The following is an 18,075-nucleotide window of genomic DNA, read 5'->3' as shown; positions in this document are numbered from 1 at the left end:
CCCACATCTGCTGTAGAGCTCATCACTCCCCCTAACTGGGAGGGGGCCAGAGACAATTACTCGATTCCGACACATCTTTCTAGCTGATTTACACGCTGAAGCTATGTTGCGCTTGGTGACCTCTGACTGTTTCATCCAAACATCGTTGGTGCCAACGTGGATAACATTATCTCTATACTCTCTACACTAGCCAGTTTTAGCTTTAGCCAGCACCATCTTCAGATTAGCCTTAACGTCGGTAGCCCTGCCCCCTGGTAAACAGTGTATGATCTCTGGATGATTCGTTTTAAGTCTAATACTGCGGGTAATGGAGTCGCCAATGACTAGGGTTTTCAATTTGTCAGAGCTAACGGTGGGAAGCTTCGGCGTCTCAGACCCCGGAACGGGAGGAGTAGAGACCAGAGAAGGCTCGGCCTCTGACTCCGACTCGCTGCTTTAATGGGGAGAACCGGTTGAAAGTTTCTGTCGGCTGAATGAGCGACACCGGTTGAGCATTCCTACAACATTTCCCTCCAGAAGCCATGAGAAAGTTGTCCGGCTGCGGGGACCGTGCGAGGGGATTTATACTAACGTTACTATCTGTACTTACTGGTGGCACAGACGCTGTTTCATCCTTTCCTACACTGAAATTACCCTTGCCTAACGATTGCGTCTGAAGCTGGGCTTGCAGCACAGCTATCCTCGCCGTAAGGCGATCGTTCTCCTGTATATTATGAGTACAGCGACTGCAATTATCATGTTAATGTTACTTAGCTTCGGCTGTTGGAAGTCCTGACGAACCATGTCCAGATAAAACGTCCGGAGTGAAAAAGTTGAATGAAAAAAAGTTGAGTGAGAGAAAAACTAAAAATATAAACGGTAATTAAGAAGTAGAAACCATAAAGTTGTCCGGTAGAAAAGTAAGGTTGGCAACCCCTGCCCAAACTTAATCTACTCCTCTTTGGAGCCAAGGTGCAGGAACTAGGCTTTGGGCATCTCTGGATCAATTTGGGCAGGGGTCTAAGGCACTGCATTTCAGTGCAAGAGGCATCACTACAAACCCTGGTTTGATTCCAAGCTGTATCACATCTGGCCGTGATTGGGAGTCCCATAGGGTGGCGCACAATTGGCGCAGTGTCGTCCAGCGTAGGCCGTCATTGGCCGGCGTAGGCCGTCATTGTAAATAAGAATTTGTTCTTAACTGACTTGCATGGTTTAATAAAGGTTGAATAAAAAAATATGTATTTTTTTTCCCTGATAAAATGTAAAACTCATAACTTCCTGTGTTTCTGCTTGTGATGACGATAAACTGCCACTAGATAGTGACAGACTAAAAACAATACATGTTACATTCTTTGAAATAATGTCAGCCATCCTAATATGCTCCCATTACTGTGGTTTATCAGTGAGACGCACACGACATGCTGAACAATGTTGGTGTGTGTGTGTGTGTGTGTGTGTGTGTGTGTGTGTGTGTGTGTGTGTGTGTGTGTGTGTGTGTGTGTGTGTGTGTGTGTGTGTGTGTGTGTGTGTCCTTGTCTGCCTTCTTTTGCGAGTGCGTGCATATGTGTGTGCATGTCTGTCTGTCTCCCCTGTGTCTTGCTGTGTGTTGATAATGAGAGTGACAGACTGTTTGTTTGTTTGTTTGTTTGTTTACCCTCCTCTCGCTCAATCTCTTTCTCTCTCTGTCTCGGTCTTGAAGGGACTCCGACAGTAATATGCAGAACGAGGGAAGATTTTGGTCTTGGTCAATCTAACCTCCTCCCTCTCAACATCTCTCCTTCTCATCTCTCCCTTTCTTCCTCTATCTACTGTATATTCTCTGACTCTATTCCCGTCTTTCTCCCTTACCATATGAAGATAATTCATCATGTCCAATCACTCCAGTCACACTGTGCTTAGCCAGTCAGCCTGCTCTGACAAGCTGGAACAACATCAGCTACCGGTAAGTGGGATGGAAAGTTATATTTGCTTCTTATTCTAATAAGTTGCCTTGTTGATTAGCTGTTGTTCACATTATCCCACAGTTGAGGCTTATATTTTTTAAAGCTTATATACAAATAGTTTTAGTGATTTACTGAAGAGCGTAGACACAGACTGGCTGTCTGGTCATTCAATCACCATCCTGTCTGTCTCGCACCCTGGATGAGACTACACTGATATGAGTTACAGACACACTGTGTGTGTGTGTGTGTGTGTGTGTGTGTGTGTGTGTGTGTGTGTGTGTGTGTGTGTGTGTGTGTGTGTGTGTGTGTGTGTGTGTGCGTGCGTGTGTATGAGTAGATATGGCTCCAGTCTCACGTCTTCACTCTGTTCTTCAATGAAATTTATGAGGAGTGTTCTTTACAACCAGGTCACACGTGATACAAGTCAGTATTCCACGTAGGGACTTTCTCTGAGGATGTTGGGCGATGATGTGGAAACCTGCCACTAGGGGCAGAAGTGAGCACTGTTACCATCAAGTAGGTTTCAGTTTTCAAATCAAATTGTATTTGTCACATGCGCCAAATACAACAGATGTAGACCTTACAGTGAAATGCTAACCTGTGCCCCCGCACATTGACTCTGTACCGGTACTCCCTGTATGTAGCCTCGCTACAGTTATTTTAATGCTGCTCTTTTAATCATTTTTTAAATGTTTTACTTATTTTTTTACTTCACTTTTTTCTTAAACAATCTCAATTGCTCTCCACACTTTCCTCACCCACCAAGAATAGAGGAATACCTATGTGAGAGCTCTGTTCATTGACTACAGCTCAGAGTTCAACACCATTGTCCCCTCTAAGTTTGTCACCAAGCTTAGGATTCTGGGTGTGAACACCTCCCTTGCAACTGGATCCTGTACTTCCTAACGGGCTGACCCCATGTGGTGAGGGTAGGCAACATCACCCCTGCCACGCTGACCCTCAACACAGGGGCCCCACAGTGTTGTGTGCTTAGTCCCCTGTACTCCCTGTTCACCCACGACTGTGTTGCCACGCACTACTCCAACACCATCAGGTTTGCTGATGACACAACGGTGGTAGGCTTGATCAAAGGCGACGATGAGTCAGCCTACAGTGACCTGGCAGTGTGGTGCCAGAACAACAATCTCTCCCTTAAAGTCAGTAAGACCAAGGAGCTGAACGTGGAATACAGGAAACGGGGGGGGAGACGAGCACACCCCCATCCACATCGACGGGGCTGCAGTAGAGCAGGTCGAGAGCTTCAAGTTCCTCGGTGTCCAAATCACTTTAAATGGTCCAAACACGCACACAGTCGTGAAGAAGGCGTGACAGCGGCTCTTCCCCCTCAGGAGGAAAGTTTGGCCCTCAAACCCTTAAAGTTCTACAGCTGTACCATAGAGAGCATATTGACTGGCTGCATCACTGCCTGGTTTGGCAATAGCACTGCCCTCGATCGCATGGCGCTACAGAGGGTCGTGCACTGGGGCCGAGGTGCACTGGGGCCGAGGTCCCTGCTATCCAGGACATCTATATCAGGCGGTGTAGTAGGAAGACCTGTAAAATCTGCTATCGAAATGGCTAGGCGGACTATCTGAGTTCATCTTGTATCTTTATTGACTTTTTATTTTTGCACTGTCTCTGTGCACACTCACAGCCCCCCCCAACCCACACACACACTCCATCATTTCTCTCATTCCTCATCATTTGAATATCTCTGGTACTTGTAATGTTTTTGTAATGTTGTATTTAGATATTAATGCATTTGATTCATCCACTGTCTTAATGATGGATGGTCATTTGATTTCCAGTTTTGAAGCAAAAGTTTTTTCCAAACAATTTTTGAGAGAAATACGGTCGAACCCATTGGGTATCTCATCACACCCTCATATGCCATATCTTGAAATATGCACATACTGTAGATGGATTAAAGGTAAACTTTTATTGTAAAACTTATGACAGCCAACTTTCTGACTCCGGCCATAACTTTTGGACTTTATAGCACTCCCAGTACTTATGTCACGCCCTGACCATAGAGATCCTTATTATTCTCTATGTTTGCTTAGGTCAGGGCGTGACTCGGGTGGGAAAATCTATGTTTTCTGTTTCTTTGTTTTTGGGCCGAGTGTGGTTCCCAATCAGAGGCAGCTGTCTATCGTTGTCTCTGATTGGGAATCATACTTAGGCAGCCCATTTTCTTCCTGTATTTGTGGGAGGTTATTTTCTGTTTAGCATTCTGTTGCCTGACAGAACTCCGCGCTTTCGATTTTTCGCCTTTTGTTATTTTGGTTTGAGTGTGTTGTGAAAATAAGGAATCATGAACACTTACCACGCTGCGCTTTGGTCCACTTCTACTTCTAACAACGAAAGCCGTTACAGAACCTCCCACCAAAAATGGACCAAGCAGCGTGGCCAGGATAGTTGGACATGGGAGGACATCCTGGATGGCAACGGATCCTGGACGTGGGAGGAGATCCAGGCCGGATGGGATCGCCTCCCATGAGAACAGGTGGAAGCAGCAAGGGAGAAAAGGCGACGAGATCGGGAGTCACAGCAACGACAGAAGCCCGAGAGGCAGCTCCCCCAAAAAATTGGGGGGGGGGGGGGGGCACACGGGGAGATTGGCGGAGTCAGAATTGAGACCTGAGCCAACTCCCCGTGCTTACTGTGGGGAGTGTGTGACCAGTCAGGCACCGTGTTATGCAGTGATGCGTACGGTATCCCCAGTGCACATTCACAGCCCGAGGCACTCGTAGCCGGCTCCCCGCATTTGCCAGGCTAAAGTGAGCATTCAGCCAGGATGGATTGTGCCAGCTCAGCGCTCCTGGTCTCCGGTGCGTCTCCTCGGTCCAGGATATCCTGCGCCAGCTCTACGTACTGTGTCGCCAGTGCGCCTTCACAGCCCAGTTCGTCCTGTGCCAGCGCCCTACACTTGCCTGGCTAAAGTGAGCATCCAGCCAGGACGGGTTGTGCCAGCCCTACGTTCCAGACCTCCAGTGCGCCTCCATGGCCCAGTATATCCTGTGCCAGCTCCGTGCACCCGGTCTCCAGTGCGTCTCCCCAGTCTGGTGAGACCTGTTCTGGCTCCATGGTCCGAAGCCTCCAGTGATGATGCATGGCATGAAGCCGCCAGTGATGATCCATGGCATGAAGCCTCCAGTGATGATCCATGGCCCGGAGCCTGTAGGGATGATCCATGGCACAAAGCCTCCAGTGATAATCCATGGCACGAAGCCTCCAGTGATGATCCATGGCCCGGAGCCTGTAGGGATGATCCATGGCACGAAGCCTCCAGTGATAATCCATGGCCCGGAGCCTCCAGTGATAATCCATGGCCCGGAGCCTCCAGTGATAATCCATGACACAAAGCCTCCAGTGATGATCCATGGCCCGGAGCCTCCAGTGATGATCCATGGCACGGAGCCTGCAGCGACGGTCCCCTGTCCGAAGCCTTCAGCGACGGTCCCCAGTCCGGAGCCTCCAGCGACGGTCGGCAGTCCAGAGCCTCCAGCGGGGGATCCCAGTCCAGAGCCACCGGCGACGATCCACGGTCCGGTTCCATGAAAGTGGGGGAAGCCCCAAGCGGAGGGGGATCTGCATCCCGCACCGGAGCCTCCACCAAGAGGAGATGCCCACCCGGACCCTCCCCTATAGGTTCAGGTTTGCGGCTGGAGTCCGAACCTTTGGGGGGGAGGGGTACTGTCACGCCCTGACCATAGAGATCCTTATTATTCTCTATGTTTGCTTAGGTCAGGGCATGACTCAGGTGGGAAAATCTATGTTTTCTGTTTCTTTGTTTTTGGGCCGAGTGTGGTTCCCAATCAGAGGCAGCTGTCTATCGTTGTCTCTGATTGAGAATCTTACTTAGGCAGCCTGTTTTCTTCCTGTGTTTGTGGGAGGTTATTTTCTGTTTAGCATTCTGTTGCCTGACAGAACTGTGCGCTTTCGTTTTTTCACCTTTTGTTATTTTGGTTTGAGTGTGTTGTGAAAATAAAGAATCATGAACACTTATCACGCTGCGCTTTGGTCCACTTCTACTTCTAACAATGAGAGCCGTTATACCTTAACAATTACAAGCATACCCATAACATGATGCAACCACCACTACACTTGAAAATATGGAGAGTGGTACTTAGTAATGTTTTGTATTGGATTTGCCACAAACATAACACTTTGTATTCAGGAAAAAAAGTTAACTGCCACATTTTTTGCAGTATTTAGTGCCTTGTTGCAAACAGGATGCATGTTTTGGAATATGTTTTATTCTGTACAGGCTTCCTTATTTTCACTCTGTCAGCATTGTGGAGTAACTGCAATGTTGTTGATCAATCCTCAGTTTTCTCCAATCACAGCCATTAAACTCTAACTGTTTTAAAGTCACCAATGGCCTCATGGTGAAATCCCTGAGTGGTTTCCTTCTTCTCCGGCAACTGAGTTACAAAGGACGCCTGTATCTTTGCAGTGACTGGGTGTAAGGGGCTAGGCATCCCGCTAGCGGGACAACTTCTGGTGAAACTGGAGGGCGCGCAATTCAAATAAATAATCATAAAAATCATGGATATTAAACATTTAGATACATATGTCTTCTATCGGTTGAAAGCTTCAATTCTTGTTAATCTAACTGCACTGTCCGATTTACAGTAGCTATTACAGCGAAAGCATGCCATGCGATTGTTTGAGGACGGCGCCCCACATCAAAATATTTTTTCACTGGCACAGGTTTCATAAATTCACAAATAGCGATGAAATATTCACTTACTTTCTGAAAATCTTCCTCTGATTTGTCATCCAAAGGGTCCCAAAAAGTCAGTTTAGTTGGCGCTGTCAATTTGAGTAATCCACTCGTTCAACATGCAGAGAAAGGAATCCAAAAATCTACCCCTAAACGTTGTTTCAATAAGTCAAAATAAGTTTCTATTTACCCCTCAGATACCCTAAAATGTAATCAAACTATAATATTTCTTACGGAAAGAAGTATGTTCAATAGGAAACCGATTTTATCAGGTGTGTCCTGTCTTCATGGCACGCGCAAACACGAATTTCCAAGACTGTGTCCCTGTACTAAAACTGATATTTCTTCTTCATTTTTGAAGTTACAAGAACATAGCCTGACATCATGTGGAAGCCATAGGAATTGCATCCAGGGAGCTAATTTTCAAAAGGACCTCGTACATGCCATTCTAAGAGGATGGTCTCTCAAAACAAAGAAATGTCTGGTTGGTTTTTCTTTGGATTTTCTCCTACCATATCTATTGTGTTATATTCTCCTACATTATTTTTACATTTCTACAAACTTCAAAGTGTTGTCTTTCCAATGGTACCAATTATATGCATATCCTGGCTTCAGGGCCTGAGCAACAGGCAGTTTACTTTGGGCACGTCATTCAGGCGGAAATTGAGAAAAAAGGGGCCTAACCCTAAGAAGTTTTAATTTGAAGTGACAAAGTGTAATTAATAACTTCGGCATGCTCAAAGGGATATTCAATATCTGCTTTTTTATTTTTACCCATTGACAATAGGTGCCCTTCTTTGCGAGGCATTGGAAAGCCTCCCTGGTCTTTCTGGTTGAATCTGTGTTTTGAAATTCACTGCTCGACTGAAACTTACAGACAATTGTATGTGTGGGGTACAGAGATGAGGTAGTTGTTCAACAATCATGTTAAACATTATTATTGAGCACAGAGTGAGTCCATGCAACTTATGTGACTTGTTAAGGACATTTTTACTCATGAACTTATTTAGGCTTGCCATAACAAAGGGGTTGAATACCTATTGACTCAAGAAATTTCTGCTTTTCATTTTTATTCATTTGTAAAAAACATTATGGGCCATTATGGGCCACAATGTCAATTTAATCCATTTCAGGCCGTAACACAACAAAATGTTGAAAAAGTCAAGGGGTGCTATACTTTCTGAAAGCACAGTATATGATGATAAAATAGTGTATGTGTTGCAAGTGATCTATCACCTATTTCCCCAGTCTTTTCTTCACATACTCCAGTAGACTGTCCTGCATGCTCTCACTATGGAGGATCTGCTTGGGAACAGTCTTTACCATCCAACCCTGCAGGAGGGAGAGAGGCAAGTGGCATGGTTTCAGTGATGGCACTGACTATACACTGTAAATACTTCTCCTTTCCATATCTGTAAATGTTCTCATGTATTTTACCAGTACTGTGTGACAGATGCTGCCGTAGGTCTTGTCCCCGGCTAGGAGGTACTCCAGGGACGACCTGACAAAGTCCTCCGCTGTCAGGGTCACCATGTTGGGCTTCTGGTAGCCCGTCATGGGGGTGGACACGCCAAATGGAGCCACTGCCTGTGAGACAGAGATACAGGAAAGATAAATAGAGTAAATCAGACAAATAGAACAGACAAAGTCAGAGGTCAGTTCCATTTCAGTTCAGTCAAGTGAATTCAACTTCCAATTGAAAAGTGCCATTTATTTCCCTTGAGTACTTTTTAAAATTATTGATTTAGCTAGAATTTCAATTCACCTGCTAAACTGACTGAATTTCTATAGAATTGACCCCAGCTCAGTCAGTGCACATACGGATCATTTGAGCACCCTTCCCCCTTTTCATATGAATGTAAAATAGATCCATGCACACTGATGCTTAGATGTATCACTGCACCTGTATCATGACTCCTTTAGCTTTATATTCAGCCTGCAGACCTTGAGAGAACCTCTCCACAAACACCTGGACAAAGACCGACACATAGAAACGTTGAAATCACTTTGATTATTTGTTACACAAACTACTAATTCCAGAATCATTTTTCAACAACTTACTGATCATCCTGTACTTAAATTAAGCTAAGTGAAGCAATTTCAAAGTGAAAGACAGAGCAGATCTGTACTAGCCTTTGAGGCGCAGTACATGGTGTATATGGGGGAAGGAACACTGGCCACACCAGAGGAGATGTTCACGATCATTCCCTTCCCTCTGTAAGGACATAAGAGAATATACATCCAAATACATGGCTCTGGTCAGGACTACTCAAGCACTACTCCTAACATTGATCAACATATGTTCATCAAGCAATTAACAGACAATTTCAGTAAACTGGACTTTTGATTAATTGACAGTGTGAAGTCTCAATATTATATTGAGGAAAACCTCTCTCCAAAACACCTTATCTCCATCCCTGGCAGGACTATTTGGCACATCTGTGGGATAAAGTATAAGACAAGTCCGTTAAAAACAAGAAGACACCTAAAGCGATACCCATAGACTTCCACTCATTGCGCTAATGCTACTTAGCATTGGCCCGTGAAACAACCTATAACTTCCCTCATACAGGACACAGAGACATAAAAATGGTATCCAAGAGTTCATCTGACTCTGGGGAAGTAGATGAAGGGCGTCATTGCCAACATCCTGAGTTATACCTTTTAAGCATAAACACCTGATGGAATTCAATATTAGTAGGTCTACCCACCTTGACCAAGGCTTTCACATTGCAGTTGATCACTTTAGTAATTTTCTGGAAGGAAAAAGAATACAAGAGTGAAGTATGTTTCCCTTTCCTTGTCTTCCGTCTTCCACCAGGTAACATCAATGTAGGTGAGAGGACATGTGAGGTACGAGGACAGGCTAATAGATAACCAATAGTGTCTGTCTCCTCTCACCTGTTCCAGGTCTTTAGTCTGCAGGAACTTGCAGGGAATATGACTGGGTAGAATCCCCACGTTATTCACTGTGTGGATTGGATGTTAACTTTCATTGGCATTAGATAGACCATTTTTGGAGATCATTATTTCTCCTTGTTTTATTTATAATACTATACTTAAGCAATAAGTCCCGAGGAGGTGTGGTATATGGCCAATGTACCACGGCTTAGGGCTGTTCTGAACGCACAACGCAACACAGAGTACCTGGATACAGCCGTTAGCTGCGGTATATTGGCCATATACCACAAACCCTTATTGTGCCTTATTGCTATTAAAACCGGTTACCAACGTAATTAGAACCGTAAAAATATATATATTTTTTGTCATAGCCGTGGAATTTAGTCTGATATACCATGACTTTCAGCCAATCAGCATTCAGAGCTCAAACCACCCCGTTTATAATCTCATTTTTAACATTTACAATAAATACAACTGAATGACACGACTTACTGCACTTACAAAAATCTGAAAACCACGTACCTAATACACCAATATTTAAGCCTTTCAGCTTCGCCTCAATGCACTCGTACATGTCATCCTCAGTGAAGTCGGCTACGATCACTTTCACTTTCTGACCCGTGGTTTCTTCTGTGAAAGAGCAATGTCACAGAATGAAGATCAATAGATACATCATTGATCCCATTGACCTAACATCTAAACAGTCCCCAATGACAATGTTGCTCATCCCAGAACAAGAAGAAGGATGTTAGTTCCGCCCACCTATCTCCACTGCCACCCGATCCAGTTTGTCCTTGGTTCTGCTCAGGATCACCACGTTCAGCCCACGTCCTGCCAGCTGCACAAGTGGGATTGAACCACAGGAGTTAGTGATGGAACGACAGGTAGAGTTGAACCACAGGAGTTAGTGATAGATAGACAGGTGGGATTGAACCACAAGAGTTAGTGATGGAACGACAGGTAGAGTTGAACCACAGGAGTTAGTGATAGATAGACAGGTGGGATTGAACCACAGGAGTTAGTGATGGAACGACAGGTAGAGTTGAACCACAGGAGTTAGAGATGAACCACAGGAGTTAGAGATGAAACGACAGGTAGGGTTGAACCACCGGAGTTAGTGATGGACGGACAGACAGGTAGGGTTGAACCGCAGGAGTTAGTGATGGAACGACAGGTAGGGTTGAACCGCAGGAGTTAGAGATGGACAGACAGGTAGCTTCGAACCATAGGAGATAGTGATGGACAGGTGGGATGTCACAGGCATATTCAGAAACAACAATGGGAACTTACTTCAAAGGCATATGCCCTCCCTATTCCGTCTGACCCACCAGTGACCACTGCAACAGAGGAAGATGGGATAGGATGTCACTGGAAAATCTCTTTCCACATAGCTGATAGAAGTAACCAGGCAGTAACATTTCCCACCAGTACAGGCTTCATTCACCACAGCATGGGTGTACTGCTCCACTTAGAACTTCCCTTTCCTCTTCCCTCTCCTCTTCTGCAGACAATAAAAATAGGAATTTTCTTCTGTGTTTGTTTGCATGTGCTATCTTGTCCTGACACAGTGTACTCATATACATACAGCGTGTTCCTCAGTTCTGATAAAAGGACCGCAAGGACAGAGAACCAACAGGAGATCAGTCTCTGTGTGTTTAATTTGACCTTTGTCCTGATGAGTCTGATTTCTGTTCATGCACACACACATACGCACACATACACGCACACACATGCAGTATGTACTCATTCTAGAACTGTCTGTGTGTTTTATAGCACTGTCAGATGTTTGACATTATACAATGGGTGGGTCTAATGCTGAATGCTGATTGGTTAAAACTGCATTCCAGCTGATGTCTATTCCACAAGTTACCACCGGCTAAATCTACAACGTTAAATGCCTATTTACTCTGTTCCATCTGACTGCGCAATCCACTGTCTCATCAGCCCAGCCAGGCACCTTATAAACTTGATCTCCACTATAAAAAAATCTAGACATTATCTCACATTTCTTTTAGACTAACATTTCGTTTTCAACAGCAGAGATTTGTACAAACCTTGCTTTCTGTCTCTCTGACACTTAATAAAACATTGTTTCAATATTTAAATTCGATCTCCAGCTGTCCCATAGTAATGAATGTGTCGGGGTTGGGATGAGAGCGAGACAGGCAGGCAGAGTTTCTCAGCCAGTCGAAGTCATGAATCAGCTGACATCATTTTTATGGATATTTACAAAGAAATGTCAATTTGAAAAAAGGTGAAACGAAGTGCAGCTAGTTTGCAGTCTTTCCAGCTTCAGTTTGAGGTTATTGTGTTAGCTGTGTTGTTGGCTAGCTCCTCTGAACAACAGTGTCCTAATGAGAGAGCACATGTTCTATGCCAGGCGAAATCGTGCTTCATTAGCTCATTGTTATGGATGTATCCAAATAAACGTCACTAGAAAACAGCTTAAACTATTATTCTGGCTGCACTGTTTGACGTGACTGTAAGTTAGCCATAGTTGGCTATCTAGCAAGCAAGGGATAAGAACGTTGTCAGCTAGTACGGCAATGGAACATTTAGAATGAACGTCTGGGTTGCGTCCATAGGTAAAGAACAAAAAGACTGAACAACTGGGTCGTATCTCTGGCAACCGAACCGATAGAACGAATGACCAGCTGGCTTGGGTAGCAACCTTAGATTTGTGTCGGAAATATATATTTTGGAAATATTAAATAGTATGGATAAAATAATCAAAATGTTGGTAACCCGTTGTATAAATGTGATAATGCCCTCGAAGCCGGTGTTTGGTGAATATATTGGCACGGTTTGCCAGCCCGAGACTAAGTTTTGCCAGCTTCTCAGGCATTATCACTTAAGTAGAACTCTCTCCAAATAGAATTCAGGTTGAATTGTATTGGGCAACTAAGCAAAACTCTATAATTTCAGATTTGGACTATTCATTTTTATACAGTGTCATGCTAGCAGTGTCATGCTAGCAAAAGAGATACATTACTTTCATAAACTGCAGAATTAATTTGTTGCGGTATTTGCAGTCCAGTGTTTATTTCTCTGTGGTCCCAGTAACAAACTCATCCATACTTTCTGACCATGAGGCAGTGCCTGGCTTGAAGAGCGAACAAAAACGAAAAATGTTTGTCTTCACCATGCCTCGGTAAACCAACAGGCCAGAAGAATCTCGTTGTTTGTGTTTGACTAATGCAATTCACTAATTGTATATGCTTGGGAACACACACACACACACACACACACACACACACACACACACACACACACACACACACACACACACACACACACACACACACACACACACACACACACACACACACACACACACACACACACACACAGTGATAGTGAACATAAAAGTTCAGAATAGCAACTCCAGCCTTCGAGAACCTTCGAACCAAACTCTACCACAGAAGCCCTGGTATGTTCCACTCTGAGGGGAAGGGAGGGATGTTAAGGGAGCATTGGTTATTGACCTTAATATAACAAAGGCAGCAGTATCTTAACGGAACTGAGTGGTCTTAGGGCTGTCCAAGCTAGCCTGCGTGTCTTTCTCCCTCAGTAGCTAGCTGAAGTATATCCAGTCTCCTCTGAATGTACAATGTCCAGACTGTCTGTTTTCCTCCTCTTGACTCCTGTCTTCTCCTGCATTGCTTCAGGGCAGAGAGATGAAGCAAGAACAAATGCAAAGCACATCTTGACACACCAGAAACTTCCCACAGAGGAAGAATTAGAAACAACACGGTATGGGATACTGAAGGCTACACAAACACACACAACAAAAAAACACACACTGAAGGCTACACAAACACACACATACACACACACGCACACACTCTAACCAAACATGTCACAAACACTCAAAAAGGCTTGATAGTGAAAGGAAACAGAGGAAGAGAAACAAACGTATGTTCATTTGATTTCAAATGAGCTTGAAAGACTCCTCCAGGTTAAGGAGAAGGAAGAGGATAATACGCTCCAGAACATACTGTTCTAATTGCTTTTTTTCCCCCTGTGCTGGATTGGAATGGAATAGAAGCAGAGCTTGGGAAAAGGGAGGTGGTCAGGCTGCGTATTGTTGGTCCTTTATGGGGAAAGAGAACACCACAGTTTATAGCACTGTGGGAGGCAGAACACACTCAAAGGAGGAGAAGAGGACTCAGTAACACAAGTTGACTGCTCCCTCAGGACCAGAGGACTAGTTGTGTGTGTCCCTGTGTGTTGGCGTGTATGTATTTTGATTGCGTAGCCCTCAATGTCCCATACCGTGTGGTATAATATTAGGTCAGTCAGGATATGATCTTTTAGGAAACTGACTCGGAGACTTTCAGCCACTCCCATAGAGGGCCTGATAAGTCTGACTATATAAGTCTGACTATATACAGTGCCTTCAGAAAGTATTCACATCCTTTCCACATTTTGTTGTGTTACAGACTGATTTTTTATTTTATGGATTCAATTTAGATCACTGGCCTGCACACAATACCCATGATGTCAAAGTGAAATTATGTTTTTCAAAATAAATCAAAAATGAAAAGCTGAAATGTCTTGAATCAATAAGTATACAACCCTTTTGTTATGGGAAGCCTAAATAAATTCAGTAGTACACATGTGCTTAACAAGTCACATAATACGTTTCATGGACTCACTCTGTGTGCAATAATAGTGTTTAACATGATTTCGGTGTTAAACATCATTTTAAAATGATCTCATCTACAGTTGAAGTTGGAAGTTTACATACACCTTAGCCATATACATTTAAAGTCAATTTTTCACAATTCCTGACATTTAATTCCAGTAAAAATTCCCTGTTTTAGGTCAGTTAGGATCACCACTTTATTTTAAGCATGTAAAATATCAGAATAATAGTACAGATAATTATTTATTTCAGCAGGTGTAACTGAGTCAGGTTTATAGGCCTCCTTGCTCGCACCCGCTTTTTCAGCTCTGCCCACAAATCTTCTATAGGACGAGGTCAGGGCTTTGTGATGGCCACTCCAATACCTTGACTTTGTTGTCCTTAAGCCATTTTGCACAACTTTGGAAGTATGCTTGGGGTCATTGTCCATTTGGAAGACCCATTTGCAACCAAGCTTTAATTTCCTGACAGATGTCTTGAGATGTTGCTTCAATATAGCCACATAATTTTCTGTCCTCATGATGCCATCTATTTTGTGAAGTGCACCAGTTCCCTCCTGCAGCAAAGCACCCCCACAACATGATGCTGCCACCCCCGTGCTTCATGGTTGTGACAGTGTTCTTCGGCTTGCAAGTGTCCCCCTTTTTCCTCCAAACATAATGATGGTCATTATGGCCAAACAGTTCTATTTTTTTTTCATCAGACCAGAGAATATTTCTCCAAAAAGTACGATCTTTGTCCCCATGTGCAATTACAAACCGTAGTCTGGCTTTTTTATGGCGGTTTTGGAGCAGTGGCCTCTTCCATGCTGAGCGGCCTTTCAGGTTATGTCGATATAGGACTCGTTTTACTGTGGATATAGATACTTTTGCACCTGTTTCCTCCAGCATCTTCACAAGGTCCTTTGGTGCGAAAAGTGCAAATCAATCCCAGAACAACAGCAAAGTACGTTCATCTCTAGGAGACAGAAGACTTCCTGAGTGGTATGACGGCTACGTGGTCCCATGGTGTTTATACTTGCGTACTATTGTTTGTACAGATGAACGTGGTACCTTAAGGCATTTGGAAATTGCTCCCAAGGATGAACCAGACTTGTGGAGGTCTACCATTTTTTTCTGAGGTCTTGGCTGATTTCTTTCGATTTTCCCATGATGTCAAGCAAAGAGGCACTGAGTTTGAAGGTAGGCCTTGAAATACATCCACAGGTACACCTCCAATTGACTCAAATTATGTCAATTAGCCTATCAGAAGCTTTTAACGCCATGACATAATTTTCTGGAATTTTCCAAGCTGTTTAAAGGCACAGTCAACTTAGTGTATGTAAACTTCTGATCCACTGGAATTGTGATACAGTGAATTATAAGTGAAATAATCTGTCTGTAAAGAATTGTTGGAAAAATTACTTGTGTCATGCACAAAGTAGATGTCCTAACCGACTTGCCAAAACTGTAGTTTGTTAACAAGAAATTTGTGGAGTGGTTGAAAAACAAGTTTTAATGACTCCAACCTAAGTGTATGTAAACTTCTGACTTCAACTGTATCAGATTTGGGCCGAAAGCTTAAATTCTTGTTAATCTACTGTCCAATTTACAGTAGCTATTACAGTGAAAGATTACCATGCTATTGTTTGAGGAGAGTGCACAATTACTTCACAATACAAACCTATTTGACAGAGTGAAAAGAAGGAAGGCTGTACACAATATACATTTTTAAAATCATGCACTAAAGTAATACTGCAAAACATGTGGCAAAGAAATTAACTTTTAAATGAAGCGTTATGTTTTGGGAAAATCCAACACAACACATCACTAAGTACCACTGTTTGCTTGAAATATATGGCAAGACTTGAAAATGGCTGTATAGCAATGATCAACAACCAACTTGACAGAGCATGAAGAATTAAAAAAATTATAATGTTAAATATTGTACAATCCAGGTGTGCAAAACTCTTAGAGATTTACCCAGAAAAACTCACAGCTGTAATCTCTGCCAAATGTTATTCTAACATGTATTGACTCACAGGGTTGAACAATTATCTCATCAAGATAGTGTTTTCTTTTTATATTTATTATTACAAATGTTAGAATTTTTCTTCCACTTTGACATTACAGAGTAGTTTGTGTAGATTGTTGACAAAAAAATAACAATTAAATCCTTTTTAATCCCACTTTGTAACACAAGAAAATGTCAAAAAAGTAAAGGGGTGTGAATACTTTCTGAAGGCGCTGTAAGTCTGACTATGTAAATCTAAAAAAAAAATGAAAAAGTGGTGCGTGCATATGTATTCACCCCCTTTGCTATGAAACCCCTACATAAGATCGGGTGCAACCAATTACCATCAGAAGTCACATAATTAGCTAAATAAAGTCCACCTGTGTGCAATCTAAGTGTCACATGATCTGTAACATAATCTCAGTATATATACACCTGTTCTGAAAGGCCCCAGAGTCTGCAACACCACTAAGCAAGGGGCACCACCAAGCAAGTGACACAATGATTACCAAGGAGCTCTCCAAACAGGTCAAGGACAAAGTTGTGGAGAAGTACAGATCAGGGTTGGGCTATAAAAAAATATATCCAAAACTTTGAACAGCCCACGGACCACCATTAAATCCATTATTTTTTTTAATTGAAAGAATATGACACCACAACAAACCTGCCAAGAGAGGGCCGCCCACCAAATCTCATGGACCAGGCAAGGAGGGCATTAATCAGAGAGGCAACAAAGAGAGCGAAGATGACCCTGAAGGAGCTGCAAAGCTCCACAGTGGAGATTGGAGTATCTGTCCATAGGACCACTTTAAGCCGTACACTCCACAGAGCTGGGCTTTACGGAAGAGTGGCCAGAAAAAAGCAATTGAATAAAGAGAAAAATAAGCAAACACGTTTGGTGTTTGCCAAAAGGCATGTGGGAGACTCCCCAAACATATGGAAGAAGGTACTCTTGTCAGATGAGACAAAAATTGAGCTTTTTGGCCATCAACGAAAACGCTATGTCTGGTGCAAACCCAACCCATCTCATCACCCCCAAAGCACCATCCCCACAGTGAAGCATGGTGGTGGCAGCATCATGCTGCCATCGGCATCTCAATCCAATTGAGAATCTGTGGTAAGATTGCTGTACACCAGCGGAACCCATCCAACTTGAAGAAGCTGGAGCAGTTTTCTCTTGAAGAATGGGCAAAATTCCTAGTGGCTAGATGTGCCAAGCTTAAAGAGACATACCCCAAGAGACTTGCAGCTGTAATTGCTGCAAAAGATGGTTCTACAAAGTATTGACTTTGGGTGGGTGAATAGTTATGCACGCTCAGGTTTTCAGTTTTTTTTGTGTTATTTCTTGTTTGTTTCACAATAAAAATAATTTTGCATCTTCAAAGTGGTAGGCATGTTGTGTAAATCAAATGATACAAACCCCCCCAAAATCTGTGACATTAAAATGGCATTGATAGCTGTGTCATGACATTGATAGTTATGGCATGACATTGATAGTTATGGCATGACATTGATAGTTGTGTTAAAAACAACTTTAATTCACTCACCAAAACTCCCCTCTATTCTTTATTAATTAAAGGGACACTCAGCAGTAGAAACAATAACAAAGTGTAATCCCCGCCCCTGCTTCAGTAAAAAGCTGACAGAACAAATCAAAATCAAATCAAATCAAATTGTATTAGTCACATGCGCCAAATAAAACAGTGAGGAACCTTACACCTTACAGCTGATCTTACAGCTGAAGAAATGTAACCACTCTCAAATTCATAGACAGAGCTATGGATACAAGGACTGACCATCCATGATATCAACATTTTAGTTTTAACTATGTTTTGAGGCTATATAGTGTTTGTTTACATTTACTTCATTTACAAACATTG

At 43.1% G+C, this 18,075-nt stretch overlaps 1 protein-coding gene across 1 annotated transcript in view; it reads right to left on the bottom strand.

Annotated features, from left to right (window-relative positions):
- Nucleotides 1–7,707: 7,707 nt before the first annotated feature.
- Nucleotides 7,708–18,075, bottom strand: part of LOC106580550 (17-beta-hydroxysteroid dehydrogenase type 3) — an 11,413-nt gene continuing 1,045 nt past the window's right edge. The window contains exons 2-11 of the mRNA XM_045703286.2: nt 10,846–10,892; nt 10,318–10,393; nt 10,078–10,185; nt 9,556–9,623; nt 9,366–9,410; nt 9,059–9,093; nt 8,788–8,869; nt 8,558–8,623; nt 8,092–8,241; nt 7,708–7,986 (exon numbers count right to left, since the gene is read on the bottom strand). Of these exons, the coding sequence (XP_045559242.1) occupies nt 7,891–7,986; nt 8,092–8,241; nt 8,558–8,623; nt 8,788–8,869; nt 9,059–9,093; nt 9,366–9,410; nt 9,556–9,623; nt 10,078–10,185; nt 10,318–10,393; nt 10,846–10,892 (773 nt within the window). The 3' untranslated portion in view covers nt 7,708–7,890. The remainder of the gene's footprint in view (nt 7,987–8,091; nt 8,242–8,557; nt 8,624–8,787; nt 8,870–9,058; nt 9,094–9,365; nt 9,411–9,555; nt 9,624–10,077; nt 10,186–10,317; nt 10,394–10,845; nt 10,893–18,075) is intronic.

This window comes from Salmo salar, chromosome 20 (assembly GCF_965601325.2).
Source record: "Salmo salar chromosome 20, fSalSal1, whole genome shotgun sequence".
In the NCBI taxonomy this organism is placed as follows: Eukaryota; Metazoa; Chordata; class Actinopteri; order Salmoniformes; family Salmonidae; genus Salmo; species Salmo salar.
The sequence above is the reverse complement of the archived record's forward strand: the minus strand, read 5'-3'. Positions and strand labels throughout refer to the sequence as shown.